Source organism: Anoplophora glabripennis, unplaced genomic scaffold, assembly GCF_000390285.2.
Source record: "Anoplophora glabripennis isolate ALB-LARVAE unplaced genomic scaffold, Agla_2.0 scaffold58, whole genome shotgun sequence".
In the NCBI taxonomy this organism is placed as follows: domain Eukaryota; kingdom Metazoa; phylum Arthropoda; class Insecta; order Coleoptera; family Cerambycidae; genus Anoplophora; species Anoplophora glabripennis.
Genome location: NW_019416277.1, coordinates 978,188 through 993,844, shown reverse-complemented (window position 1 = coordinate 993,844; position 15,657 = coordinate 978,188). Strand labels below are relative to the sequence as shown.

General features: G+C 30.8%; 1 protein-coding gene across 3 annotated transcripts in view; it reads left to right on the top strand.

Moving 5' to 3' along the window:
* Positions 1-14,896, top strand: part of LOC108917610 (protein ECT2) — a 63,726-nt gene extending 48,830 nt beyond the window's left edge. For 2 of the 3 annotated variants that reach the window (XM_018724304.1, XM_018724302.1), the window contains one exon: positions 14,466-14,896. In XM_018724304.1, the coding sequence (XP_018579820.1) occupies positions 14,466-14,582 (117 nt within the window). In that variant the 3' untranslated portion in view covers positions 14,583-14,896. Of the gene's footprint in view, positions 1-5,582; positions 5,657-14,465 lie in introns of those variants that run through there. The other variant, XM_018724303.1, reaches the window with a different exon arrangement.
* Positions 14,897-15,657: the final 761 nt, after the last annotated feature.

The window sequence follows — 15,657 nt, the reverse complement described above, 5'->3', positions numbered from 1 at the left end:
ACGGGTTTTTCTTGAAACACACTTTTTCAAAACGGCACACACCATAACTCCAACAATTTTCAATATTTTCGTTTGAAATTTTAACCATATATTTAAAACAACATTTTGAAGAGAAACGCGTACGAATTTTTTGATAAGTTAATTTAAACAATTGTTATAAACAAATAACTGCCCTTTTTTCTTCAAAAATTTAACGTTTTACCTTGAAATTTGCACTATAGTAGGATCATATTCGATTCGACGGCAACATGCTTCAGGAGAATGGCTCCAGTGCCGCCATTTTGAAATATTTTTTAAAGAAAAAAGTTTCCTGTACACTTAATACATGCCTAATAACATACTTAAACAGTTGTTTTCTATTACCTTTCCCTCTATTAAAAAAAAATTGTCAAAAAAAACGCTTTTTTAGGCCGTTACACTGGTGTAATCCCTTAATCCAAGTTTCTTCATTTAGCCACTAGATGGCGTCGACATAAAACTAGGTTTTTTTTGTTTTAATAGAAAGCACTATCCAATTTAAATGAAATTTGATATGTTAGTATTTTTGTATTGATGTATGACTTTTCAACAGATTAGCCAAACTAATTACATTTACAGAAATGGAAGAATTACCTTCAGCCTTAAGCAAATATGCTCATATTTTTTTTTTGCAGCTGACGTTACAACTTATGCTCTTATTTTGTCTTACAGGTAAGAGCTTATTTAAATTTTTTTTATACAAATTTGATTTAGATGCTACCAAAAATTTGATTTATTTGATAACAAAAACCAAATGAAGCTTTGTTAAGTACAGAAGTTTTAATCAAATTTTCGTTCAGGAGAATTATTGGAAATAATTTTTAATTCTGATTAAAATAATAATAATAACCACTTTTTAGATTTCCCCCTTCCTGTAAATTATGATTGTCAAATTGGAATATCCGTGAATTATTTTTATTTGAAGAGCTTTCAATTAGATGAATTCAGTAGGAAAGATACATAGATAATTTGCACAATGAGGAAAACCTGTAATGAGTGAAATTCATTTTTTGTTGTTTTATGTGTTATTGAAAATGGAGAGCTCGTAATTAAAAACTCAAAATCCATTTTGTTTTATTTTCACATAAATCGAAAATTAGATTAGAATTAGACATTAAATCAAATTTGTATCGAAAATGTGTTGATGAAAACCGAAAACTATAAAATAATTCATTTCACGAAAACCATTAGATATTAAACAAAGGACCCCACACAAAATATATGGAAAATGATCTTTCGGTAAATCTTGCTAAAATTTTGTAGAGGTAGGTTTCAGCTTGCCGAACAAGTCTCGATGACACCAAGATCAAAAAACCTCACCCAAGGCCACTGTGCGGCTTCAAATATACGAAAAAAGGTATTTCCTTGAATCTTGCTAAACACAGGTTAACATTTGATCCACAATCGCCATGGTAGCGCAGTCGGTCGAGAGTGCAGTGGCAAGCATTTCTCGGCTAGGCTTCCTACTCTGGTCCGGGTTCGATCCCCAGTGTCGGCACTGGCAATGTCGATAGATAATGGGTGTTTGTCCGCGTTTTTTCAAGTGTAGCCCCCTTCTGCACAAGCCTTTGGCTTTGGATTTGGGGGTTGTCTCATTTCTGTGGTGTGTTTTATGTTTTTTTTTTACAATGAAACATCCGAAGCGTTCTGGTCCTTATAGGGTATTTGGGGTCACTGATTACGATGAGTAGGTCAGTTAACTCTTTGAGTCATACATGATTCTACAGCATATTTTTGTCTGAATTTTTTTACTCGGGGGTTTTCAGGGTCACTAATCGCGAATATGAAGTTAGATTTTCATAGTTACCAAATCCAAGATGGCGGATCCAATATGGCCAACGGTGAGTCATGCATTCTTCTACTCAATGTTTTTGTCTAAATTTTTTTACTCGGGGGTTTTTAGGGTCGCTAATCGCGAATATGAAGGTAGATTTTCATAGTTTCCAAACCCAAGATGGCGGATCTAATATGGCCGACGGTCACCTCCGGTGACCTTGGAAACATATTTGTGAATTTTTCCCAGATTTTTTTGACAATCAGTTCTCTACTTGACCTTCAACATGACCTTGAATGACCCCTGGGAGTCGCTGCGGGGTCAAACGAACTACGGTTTCGTGATTGCATCACCTCGAAAACATACGTATGACGGCTATTTATCTACTTGACCTTGAAATGACCTAAAATGACCTTGAAACTGATGTGATGGAGCCTAACTGACCTACTCATCAAAATCAGCGACCTCAAAAACCCTATAAGGACCAGACCGCTTGGGTGGCCTTAAGTGAGGTTTTTGATCTTGGTGTCATTGAGACTTTTGTTCGGCAAGTTGCAACCTACCTCTCTGCAAAATTTCAGCAAGATTTACCGAAAGACCATTTTCCATATATTTTGTGTGAGAGAAAAGAGAGAAAAAAACTTGTTTACTATGCCTAAAGGTGACATTTATACCCAGTTAATTACCAATTGACCAATTAATTACTTAATTATTAATTACCAAATAATTAATTAATTATTAGTCAATTTCATTTAAATTGGACAGTATTTTTTTTATTTGGAAAAACAGTTTCTTGTCAATTTCAACCATCTGCCATCTAGCGGCTAAATGAAACAACTTGGTATAGAGGTAAGTTGTGTCAGAACACCATATTTTAGGGTCCCTACAAGTATCTATGACAGTCCATGTTACGAATCACAAAAAGTACCCATTGTATGAAATTTTTTTTTTTGCTTCTGATAAATATCAATATTGTGCTGGCGATTATCGAATTGTTCTATCTCCACTTTTACTCAAATTGTAATTTTTAGTGATATAATGTATGTTAAAATTATTAAAAAAATCGGTGTATATGAAAAATATATTCTCTAGTGTCCTTGAAATTTTTTAATGGAGATCGATAAAAATAATAATCACTTATGACATTAAAGTGATAATTTGCAAAGAGAAGGGGATATAGCACAAACCAATAATCGTCGACAATTGCTAATTGTCTATGAATGGTTTAAATAAAAAACGTTAAACAGTGCCTTTCATTTTTACGGGATCTTTTGTGAATTTCAACATGATACAGCAAAATTTACCTTATATGAAGAAATATTGCAAAATTTTGTTCACAAGATTTTTTTCATAATTTTGGGGGCATGTGGAGAAAATAAATTAATTTTGTCTTTACAATAAAATATTTTATATTTAGACGCAGCAGTGTTCCTACTCATCTTTTTTAGAAATATTTACCTATTTTTTTTTATTAGTTTAATAAAATCAAGTACATTTTTGTGTTTGTCAAGAAAAAAGTTAAACTTTTTTCTATTAGAAGAAACAATATAAATAATTATTACCGTTGATATATTGATGAAAAAGAGAATGCATAGAAGTCTTAATTGTATCATGACACAGTTGAATAACATTTTTTTCTTGTTTGACCTTAAAAATGTGTGAGAAAATATCATCTAAGTAATCATAGGTAAAAGTGATTAACTTTTAAAGTACGATCATAGGGATGTATTGCCTCTAACCCCAATTAAAACCTCACCTTGAATTTCAACTCTATAGTAGAGGCTTGAGGCAAGATTTGACTATGATCCTACTCTGATAATTCATTTATCACAATGAGTAAATATATAATACTTATGTGTTAATCACTGAAAATTGAAAATTTTAATATATTTATACAAGGTGTTTTTTTAAATCAAACTTTCAAATATCTCGAAAAATAAGCACTGAAAAAAATGTCCATAATTTAAATTTAATTATTACACCACGGAGAAAATACATTAGTGCCAAAATTCTCCGCCCCGCCCCCTCCTTGTAGGTGAGGCGGGGGTAACTTTGAAATCTTAAATAGAAACACCCCTATTTCTTCTTTGAAGAAAAAGTACTCGAGTAATGAAGGAGGGTGTACAAGGGGCCTAATAAGGCCTAAGTGCCGCGGTGGAAAAACAATTCCACCACCCCTCCGACATACAGACATACATACAAACCCCCATTTCTTGTATGTAGGATTCGTCTGAAATATATTTTTATTTTATTTTTTGATTCGTGATAGATGGCGCTGTAATGGAAGAAATTACATTTTTTTTACAATTTCTCCAAACCTGAATACATTTGTTATGAAGAATACCACATTTTATGTAAATACTCAAACGTAGGACATTGTAGTTTTCTGTTGTCTTCGGGGTACTTGAGTCACGTGAGTCATTTTGCCTCTCACGTATACGGTTTTTGATTTAGGTGAGCTCCCTCACCTCTCACCTATCAGGGTACTTGATTGGTGTGAATCCCTTCACCTCTCATTTATCAGACTGCTTGATTTACATGAGTCCTCTAGATGCATCATCTTTCAATTAACATAAGTGCTCAAAATTATGGCCTTCACTTCAATGCAATTATTCTACATATCAAATGACTACACAACTAAGAAGTGTCTGCTTGAATTTCGGCACAAGCATTTCCGATTCGCTTAAGCTTAATTATAATATTCTCACGTGTTGTTGGTTCTTGTTTGTAAACTTTATCTTTAAGAGCCACAGGAAAAGGAATCTGGAGAAGTAAGATCTGGGGGTTTATCAGGCTGGACCCTCTCTATTGATCCAGTGACTATTGAAATCACGATCAAGTATTTCTCGTGCTACCACCGAATAGTGTGCTGTCGAAACCACATGTTCTGTAACATTTCTAAGCTCAAGTTTTCAAGTAATATAGACAGTCGGTCGATAGCCGCACGGTTTAAGGCATCAGTCCTTTAATCGTGTGCAAATTTCTGCCCGGGTTCGATTCCCGCGGCCGGTAGACCGTAGATTAGCTATGCTTGTATGGAGGATTGGCACCCTCTGTGCAGGTATGGTAGGGTGGAAGAATGTTGGCTTGGGTCAATGTGAGAGATTGTCACCAGTTGGCATTTGACCACCCCCCTAATTAATGAGGTTTTCCAGGTTTCCCTCATTCCTGCACTGAATGGTGGTTAGGGCCTACCAACATAAGTCGTTCCTGGGCGCAAATGCGGCCTGCGTAATAATAATATGCCGCCTCCTCTTCCGTACAAGTCTCCGACTTCTGGGCTAATTCTCGCAGTTAGAATGAGGAGTAGAGATATTATTATTTATTATTATTATAGTTCATTTTCCAAATCGTATGTATAGGTTCTCAGTAGGAGAAATCGAAAACAAATTAGTTTTGATTCGATTATAGCGCCATCTGTCATGAATCGAAAAAAAATATTTCCAACAAATCCCACATACTTTTAGTCGTAGAATCCAAATCTACATTAAGAAATAGGGTTGTTTCTATTTAAGGTTTCAAAGTTATCCCCCACCCCACCTACAAGGAGGGGAGGGGACTAACTTTAGCACTAATATATTTCCTCGTAGGAATGATTGAATTTTGAATATGAAATTTTTTTTGTAGTGCTTATTTTTCGTTATGCCTATTTGAACATTTTAGGTTAAAAAAATCACCCGATAATATTTTTTGATTGTTGTCACGTTTATTGCAAATTCATTACAGAATACAAGGTTATGTATGCAGTATCATTTAATTTTGTTTGAAATGTTCCTTTGCTAATTTTCAGATGTCCAGAAATTCTAAAATGTATCATGTGTTGTGTTCCCTGCATCACTTTTAATAACTTTGTGTCTGTGACTTAAAAAAAACATGCATGTGTTTTTGATGTGTTTAGTGCCTATGCTTCTGTGTGTGTGCATGCAATCTTGCAACAAAATATGTGGTTGTCTTTTCGTTGTGAACAAACAGCATGTTAGTTTAAATAAAATGCAGGTTTGTAATATTAAAATGTTTTATTTACACTTAAAACGTAGTAACATTTAACATTCCGTTAAAGTGTTTGAGGTGTCCTTTGCCTCGTAATAAATTTGGATGAGATCTACTTCTACAAAGCAAATTTGATTTTTCTAAATTATTACATTTATTTCAGCTGGACTATAGCATGTAATTACATACTATTTGACGATGAAATTTATACATAATTGGTAAGTCATAAATCAATTCAACTTCTGTAGACATGTTACTGCACGAATTGCACGATTATTGAGAAATAACAACTACACATTATTTATTGGCCGAATTAATTAATGTCTATTCGTAAAGCTAAATTTCTGCATGTGGTTACTACAAAAAATGGCTTTAAGAATGCCATTAACAAATGTTTTCACCGTTAAAAGTATGAACTGTACCAAATAATACAGGGTGTTTCGGAAAGAAGTGCAGATTTTTTAGGGGGTGATTCTACTCATTAATATAATGCTACATGTTCCTATGACATATTCATAAACTCAACATTAACATAACCTCCAAATTATATTTTTTTATTCATATTTCGCCATAACTTTTTTTCAGGCTAGCAATTTTTTCCAAACTTGGTTCAGTTATTATTGTCTACAGTACGTACCTATAAAAAAGAAATCTTAAAATTGTAAAACCTGTATCCTTAAAGTGTTTAAAGGGCTCTTTTTCGATGAATTCTTTTGATATGTTAATGACATCTTGAATAACTTATTGTTGTTTTTTTTTTGTGAAAATTAATGCTTTATTTAAAAAAAAAAAGGGGCAAGGAAAAGAATGGCCAACAACAAAAAACAACTTTTCCCAACCTTTTGGCAACAATTTAAATTCAACGCCAAAAAACCACACATCTTTTAAGACTATCCAGGAGTCGACCTTTCCTTTTGGTATTTTCATAAGAATGGAAGTGCTTCCCATTTAAATGTTTCCAAGAAGGTTTTCACTGGTATTACATGTGATTACACGTTGTCTTGCTACAAAATCACTTTGTTGTGTCTCTGCTCGTATAGCGACCATTTCTCCTTCAATGTTCGGATCAAGCGCATCAATTGTAGTCAATAGCAATATCTCGTGATGTTTTCATTTGGTTTGAGCAGCTCATAAACTGCACCCAGCTTATCCCACCAAATGTAGAGCAAAAGCTTAGAACCATGGATATTCGGCTTCTACGACGATGTTGACGCACGATGTTATCTGGGCTTACCTAAGATTTTCTACGTTTAGGATTATCTTAGCTTATCCATTTTCCATTGCCAGTAACGGTGCGATGCAAGAAAACCTTTCCTTTTCTGTCGTTGAAGCAACTGTTCACATGTGTAAAAATGCCGTGTGATGTCTCTCGTTTTCAAATTGTACGGCATCCAATGTCCTTGCTTTTAAATAATTCTTAATGCTTTCAAACGTTTCGAAACTATTGTGTGATCAACACCTAATGACTGTAAATTCAGTTCATGCATTCAAACTGTTTCAGTGCCCCAAAGCATTCTTTATCTTCAACATCTAAATCATTATTTTTGAAGCGCCTAAACCAATCTCTGCTTGTTGTTTGCGACAGAGCATGATTGCCATAAATCTCAACGAGAATTCTATGTGCTTCAGCTACAGATTTCTTTTGCATAAAGTAGTGCAGTAAAATTCTCCTCAAACACTCTTTTTCTTGTCACGAATTTCGACATGAAAAGCTATGAAAAAAAAGTAGTTTACACTTCGGTGAAATAACATACTGAATTTCAAGCTTGATTATAGTAGTACTTCTTTATACGTTACCTACTACACGCTTGCAGTTCTGGTACAATCTGTTGGAAAACAGCAAGAACTTATTTAACATCTTTCTAGCACTGACCTATTTAAAAAACAATCTGATTGATTCTACAGAATCCATCACATCTAAATGATGAGTAAAAGAACACAGCCTTTTTGAAAAAGTGTCACCTTCTACTACTATTTTATGAGTTTCTACTCTGTCTTCACTTGAATTTTCTGCACTTACTTTTGTATAGTTTTTCCAAAGTCAGTTGAACATGTAAAAAAACGCCTGGCAATAAAATTTAATGAGTCTCATAGGCGTCCCTAAGTTTTCTGATAAAGGTAAAAAATTATAATAATTTGTATATAATGTGCAGAAAATTTCTATTACTTATATGTTCATTTAGCCAACAACATATTTTAATTATTTATGTCCTCAAACAATTTTATTATATTGATGGTAAATTTCGTTTTGTTCCGTTTCAAAAGGTCTCCAAAGTCCCATGTTCTAACAATATTATTTCTCCCTTTCGCAATTGTAATATCAATGATTAATAGAAGGTGCCTATAATAAATTAAAATTACCTGAATCACACCAAATACCGCATTGCTGCACTGCACTGCTGGGCAATTTGTCGACCACTTGTCAACGGCTGAGATTTATTGCCCAGTGGCCCAATGCAACTGTTATTTGTATTTGGTGTGCCCACGCTCGCATTCTTCAACTAGGCTATACATTTCTACCACCTCCACATTTAGTTTGACCAGACTTGCATATGGCTAAATAAATATGGGAACAAGTTTTTCAAATATTTCAATGGCGAGTTGCTGCGTCAATGACCGAACGTGGTATATATGTACTGTCGTCATCCTCTTGGTTCTTCAATTGATATCGGAAAGACTATAACACTATATTTCAATTTTTTTGTAAGCGAAGTTATTTAATAAAAAAAAACAGGTTACTCTTTCATGTGATTAATAATACTTAAAATGATTAAATATGTTCTACACTTTTCTAGTTCACAACTTTTTAAATTAATTCAGTGGTCTGAGTAAAAAAACAAAACCAAAATTTGCAGAGATCAAAGAGTCTTAGTCTTTTTATTAAATCTACTAAATCTACTAATTCTAAAGTTTTTATTTTGAACCATATGCGTATTATTAAATGCATAAAAATGTTATGACATAAACAGAAGTGTGAAAATTAAAAATATTCTTACTGTTCATTTATTCATAATATTTTTTTATCACACTTAATATTTGAATAAAAAAATTATGTTTGCCAAGTATAGTAAAGTAAAATTTAAAAAAATATAAATATATGTAATATAAATTTAGTTAATAATTTTCATGGTGGATTTTACATCAGAAATTAATAAAAACAGTTATTATAAGCATGTGTCTACAAATGTTTCATTTTTTATATGCTAGTTTATGAAAAATATGGTTTATTCCAAATTGCAAGAAAGTGTTGAATCTGGCCATGTATATAATAATAATAATAATAATAATAATAATAATGCTTTATTGCCCAACAGATTCCCATTTACAGGGCAATTTACAAAATAATACAACTAAGTAAACATAAACAAAGACCATGAGAAAAAAGAGAAAAAAAGGAAAAAAATGCAAAACATAAGCAGACATATACCTACCTATAGAAGTATGTTTGCATTACAGTATTACATATTTACATACAGAAGACATAGTATTCATCGCCTTACGGCATTCAATAAAGTATGTAATGGACAAAAAAATATATCACAAGAGTTACACAAACGATTAAAATTATCACACATGACCTAAACTGGCGATTTATAAAAAATTTTAGTATTTGGCGTTGCAAGTCTAAACGTATTAGTATTTCTTAGATTTATTCTAGGCACGGAAAAATTAATAGCAGCAAGCAAATCAGCACAGTCAATGGTGTTGTGCAGTAGCTTATACAAAAATGTGATTGACATGCGAATTCTACGAGAATCTAGAGTTTCAACGCCAAATCTACTTGTTAACATGTCGTAGTTTACACCCATTTCAAGATAAATCTCATCAATTTTTTAAGCCAAATATTTTAGAAACTTTTATATAATATAATATAATATTTTATTTTCTTAAAGGATTATATGACTATTTTTATTTCATAAATAATTTGACATTATGGGAGTTTTGGCAAGAAATAGTTCACCATTTACATAAAAAAATATATACCATATCTTTTTTTTCGATATCCAGAGTGATACATGAAAATTGGGTGGTCAATTTTTTTTATTATTACTTTTTTAATGGAAACCCTATATATTTTTACTAATATAAATTCACCATAATATCTTGTGTATGATTATCAATAGTTGGTACTGGTATTACCAAAATATTTAGAAAATTACTTAAATTATACGGAATTCGTGTGTTGGAATGCCATAAGTAGAAACAAATTTAACATAACGGCAACAATTAAATTTGTCATTGGAACCTTTGGTTTGATTTCAAAATTATGAACATTATAGTTGGACCAGCAGCCATGAAATTTTCGATCTCTTTCAATTTTTCACACTTTTCTTGTATATAACAAAGTTATTGTATTTTGCCATACTAATGGACAATCCTGTATATGTTTGTTGAAAGTCAAAAATGGAAAATACATATTAAATTAGTTTCTGTCATTTCATCAAGATGCATTTTTTATGACATTAACTTACAATATCTCAAAAACAAGCTTCTTGCATGTATCTCCTTATATCAAAATATTTTTTTTTATTAACTCGTGCCATTGAAATTTACATTTTAGATACAGCTTATATAACAGATTATTTTTCCCTTCAAAATTGAATATATGAAAGTTCAAAATGAAACTGTTTTTGACTTACCAATTCTTTTAAAAATGTTTTACAATTACCAGTTACACAATTTTTGGACATAGTAGTAATAAAATAAATAAAAAATTGAGGAAATTTTAGGTTTTATATAAAAGCGTTTTCTTGAAAAAATTATTTAAACCGAAGACTGTGATGCAAGAAGGGAATAAGTTCAATTTTTTTTTTAATTAGGTTTGTGTAGATATAGGTTTAAACATGTAACCTCTTCGTTTGGTGTATATATGGAATCTGTGGACTTAATAGAAACAGAATTATAAGATAAAGACATATAACTTGCCCCTTGTTCACATAGGGGTTACTTTTTGAGCTTGGTATTTGTTCTGGCCATTTGTTTATCTAAAACATTATTTTAGTAATAATGTTGCATACAGAAAAACATTTTGATTATTACTTGATCAGTTTTCCATCTGGTGTAAATTTCAAAATAAAAATGGATAACAATGTATGCGTATTCACCTATCGTATTCTTGCACTTTAAATGATTTTTTGGACATATCATTATATGAATATTTCTCTCCATGTGGCAACAAACGATGCTAATTTAAAGACACTTATTTGCATATTGGATCTTATCCCCTTGTGGCATCAGGGTCTATAATTGCATATACATGGTATATATTTGTATGTGTAGGCATATTTCAGTTGGAGTGAAATTTGTCGTTGTAATTGTTTGTCTAATGCAAAAATTTACGGAAATTATAGAAAAATATTGTAGCTAGCTGTTCCTGCATCATCAACTACTTAATAAGTTTTACACTTGTCTGAAAGGAAAATTGAAGAATTTGGTATGACATTGTAAAAAATTGGTTTTATTCTCTACACCTACAGGGTGTTTGCTAAAGAATCTCGCCACTAGATTCTATGAAAATTAATGGGGGTAGTACAAATAAACATTTGTTAATAGATAAAGAATGTTAAAGATAAAAAAATAAACTCGGTCATATCTCGAAAACTTACAAAGCAACTGTTTTCTAATTTTATATGATGAATAAGTGTAGATTTCTATTATCAGATGTAGTTCGGTTGATGTTCTAAGTAATTGATACACGACCAACTATAATAAAAATGCTATATTTGCATTACAAAATGCACCATTTTCAAGAAAAAACTGAATTTTAACTGTTCATTAAACCATTGACAATATCGTACTCGTTTGTTGTGATCAGGACGTACCTCCCGCACAATAGAAACCTTATAGGGATTAGTCCAGTCGGTATCTGTTTTAAAAGTAGGTTGTATGGATGTTTCATATAGTAATTAGTAACGCTAATTTTTGATGGAAATAGTCCTAAATATTAGGTAAAATGATAATTGCGATATGCGCCCGCTGAAAAAGTTGTGCATAATTGTTAGTGCAAGAAAAGATAAAAAAAAATTAAAAAAGGCGCATTTTCCTCCCTTCTTTCATGTATAACCCGGAGAATATTGACATTAGAGAAAATAGTCAAAGGAAAAAATGTTTTGTTTGAAGATTCTCTTCAAAATAAAAGTGGTCCGAAATTTTCTATGTGCATTATTGTTGCTGCAATACAGTATAGACTGAAAAAAAATTCGTGAAAAAAGATGTTTTTTTCATGAATTTATTTCGGACCTTTACTTTAGAGCAGCCATATAAAAAGTGTGGTTCTGAGTACTTCAATGATATGGTAGTATTGCAGAAATTTTTTCATCGAAATCGGTCGGGTAGATTTCGCACAATTCAATTGTTAATTAAGAAAATACAGAATTCTTATTTTTCAATTTTCTCTCATGGTAAAACTAATGATTATTTTGAGCTCCGAATTTTTGTATGTACCCATTAAAAAATTTTCGATTTTATCCATTTTAGCAACAATTAGATTGTTTTCAAAATTTCTTCGAAAAAAATACTTATAAACATTTAGAGCTGGAGCTACCGTATTTGCGTATTCTTCAAATACAGGATCAAATAGAGGAAGGATTAACAACAAAATCCACCTTTGATCTTGTGGATAGGATGAATCTACATCGAGATATGAAAGCTCAAAGTTGAAGTGATTTTATGGCAAAACAACGTACTGTACAATAACAATCAAATGTAATTTTGATTGTTTGAAGCAAAGACTTTATAACTATGAAAATTCGTTACAAAACGAAGGTAGAACAGATATTACAAAACAAATGTTTTAGAAAAACCTTTTCTAATTTTAATTTTCCAAAATTTAATTTTTAATACTTTTTCCAAACAAATATTTTTCATATTTGCTCAAGAAAACAAGTTTTACAATGTCATGTCATAATTAAGTTTTCCTGATCAGAAGAATTTCATAAATATCAAAATTAACATTACTATTTTTCATTTATTTATTATAATTTTCTTGTAAAATAGCATTTTTCCATAGATTGCAAAAATTACAGTTGATACTTTTATTAGCTTTTCTGCTTGATAATGATACAAGTATTGAAGTAAGTTTGTGTCAAGTTGTCAAGCACCATCTCTAGTTTACTTCATGGACATTTTTTACTCTTTTCCCCATAGTCTTGACCAGCATTATTTGTTGTTGTTATATATGTGTAATTTAGAAGCTGCTTTATTATACTTTTAGTAAACTTGGAAAAAGATTTCTTTACAAACCGTTTTTCATCTTTATCAAACCAATGTATAATTCTAGCATGGAAAACTTGTATATTCGGTTTAAGGACTAACCAGCCTTATAATTTTTTATTTAATGACCGAATTTGACAAGTTTCTTTTGCTAAGTAGATTAAAGAGAATTGGAAGCATGTCTCAATCATGTCATTTCCAAAACCACATCCAACAGCAATCATTTTTTCCAATAGATTCTTGCTAAGAGTAACCTTAAATCACAAATATGTCGGTTTTTGTAAAACCAGTGTACACTGTGTTTCAAATTATTAAGAATATATTTTTAAGTAGATAGATATCAGTAAAATTACAGCAGTTTCTGGAAAAAATGGATACTACAAAAAAGTTGCAAATAAATGTAAAAAGTTCTCAACTCCCTACTGCTAATATTTATAGTTTTTTTTTTTAGATCACCTTGTAACATATCGTGTAAATATTGCTCAAATAACATTTGGAAAGGTGTGGGATATAGCCTGCAAAATATGTCTTATTTTAAATGTCATTGCTGGTGGTGAGCTAATTCGAATTAAAAATAACCTCCTGATAATCCCATTATTGAAATAATCTAAAGGATCCAATTATTAATTCAAATTGTAGTGAACAGCAGATACTGGATATTTTATTGGATACGTTACAAGTATTGTTACGGATCATTGCATTTTTAGAATGACTACGATCGATCCAGGCAGTGTTGCTACTTTTCATTAGTTGACTTAATTACTAAAAAAAAAATTAATAGATACAATAATTATAATTGAATGAACTTTTTTATGTGTCTAATTCCTAGTAAAATATAATTATCCAAATCCAAAATCCAAATCGTCCAATTATGGGAATAATTCATAACTTAATTATCCAATTATTAAAATAATTCGATTATTTTCAACTTTAGTAACTGGCACAAAGCAATGAATGCATAGTACATGCTGACAGAGAGCGACCTACTGATCTGTAGGTACTCTAGATGTTTCCCACAATATCATTAATTAAAATATCTACAAATGTGAAAAAAATAGTAATTATGCTGAAAACTTTTTAAAATTATATTTTCTTTAAAAATATGTTAAGGATGTTGATCATAATTATTTGTTTATGTTTGTGTTTCAGGTTACTGAATAAGAATCTGTTGGGATGTTTTTCCTAATAAAATCTGTATTACTGCTTTTAATTTTTGTACCAAAAATAGTCATAGATGGCTATGACCTTGAATTATTATATTTTATAAATTATAATTATAGAAATTGTATGGGGACATACCACCAACACGTTTTAGGAGGACTGTGTAACATTAAAAAAAATTCATTAGAATCGATCAATAAATAAAAAAGACCTAGGGGTGGCTAGTTCTTAAACAGTAGACGTCATTTAAACCTTAATCAGAGCATATATTAGAATAATCGTATTATATAAGAAAATTTGTTTATTTTAGGAATTGGGTAACTCCGAAGATGCTCAAGACTCTCAACCAGTAGCACCCATGTCAGTTCAACCAACGCGAAAAATGAAAGCTTCCTCTCTAGGTGTAAATGCTTTGAAACGATTATAACGTTTTGTATAAGTTTTACTTTTTAATAATATTTTATCGAATCAGATATATTTGTACATATAAAGTTAAGAATGATCATTTTTATCCGCTTTTACTCTAAAACAAGAAAAAAATGTAAGTAGCTAGCAAATATCGAATGTTATATTTGTAAATTTTATAAATTTGCAGTTCATTCACATTTCATTCAGGAATATTTTATGTATTATATTTATTCATTTTACAAGTTTTAATAGTTCTACAACTTGTAGTTTTATACTGTGTTAAGTAATACACCTTATAGGTGATATTTCAAAACATTAAAAAAAATAAAACAATTTAGGCAGCTTCCCGATATTGTTTTAATTATTATAGTTATTCTTTATTGAATATATCTCTTGCTTTGCTCTTGTGAAAATGATTCACTACAGATCAGTATTCTTTAATTTTTAATTTACAGATGTTTAACATTGCTACTTTCAAAAAAGTATGTTAATTAATCAAAATAATTATTTAAAAGTTGTCTAGATGAAAAATTTTAGAAAACAAAGAAATAATATCAAACAGGTGAAGATCATTTCATATTGAATTATTCCAAAGTGTATATGATAAAAATTATGTCTTTTACAAAATAGTAAAGAAAAAAAAAATTTTTTTAAATAAGGTAAGTAAAAAATTAGTACACCTAAATTTAATATTTTCGACATAACACATATTGGTTTGAAGTATAATTTTTTTTTTAAAAAAGATACAGGGTGTATAGGTTAATAAAATAATTGTTTTCTTTTATACAGGGTGTAAGAAGTTTGACTGCCATTACTTGAGCATGAGATAGAGTAATCATAAATGAAAAAAAAAGTTGTATATTACAGGGGCGTAAGATTAACAGTTTTCAAAATACAGCGAATATTAATATTGGGAAGTTTCATCACAATGTGACAACAGCGCTTAACCTAACGCTACACAGCTGGTGCATACCACGTGTGCACGCGGCAAACTTGTCCTACGGAAAAAATGTAAACAACTATTATTGTGAAACATTTAGTAAATTTCAAGACAATTGTTTTCCACTTTTTAAATAAATAAAATAAAATGTATC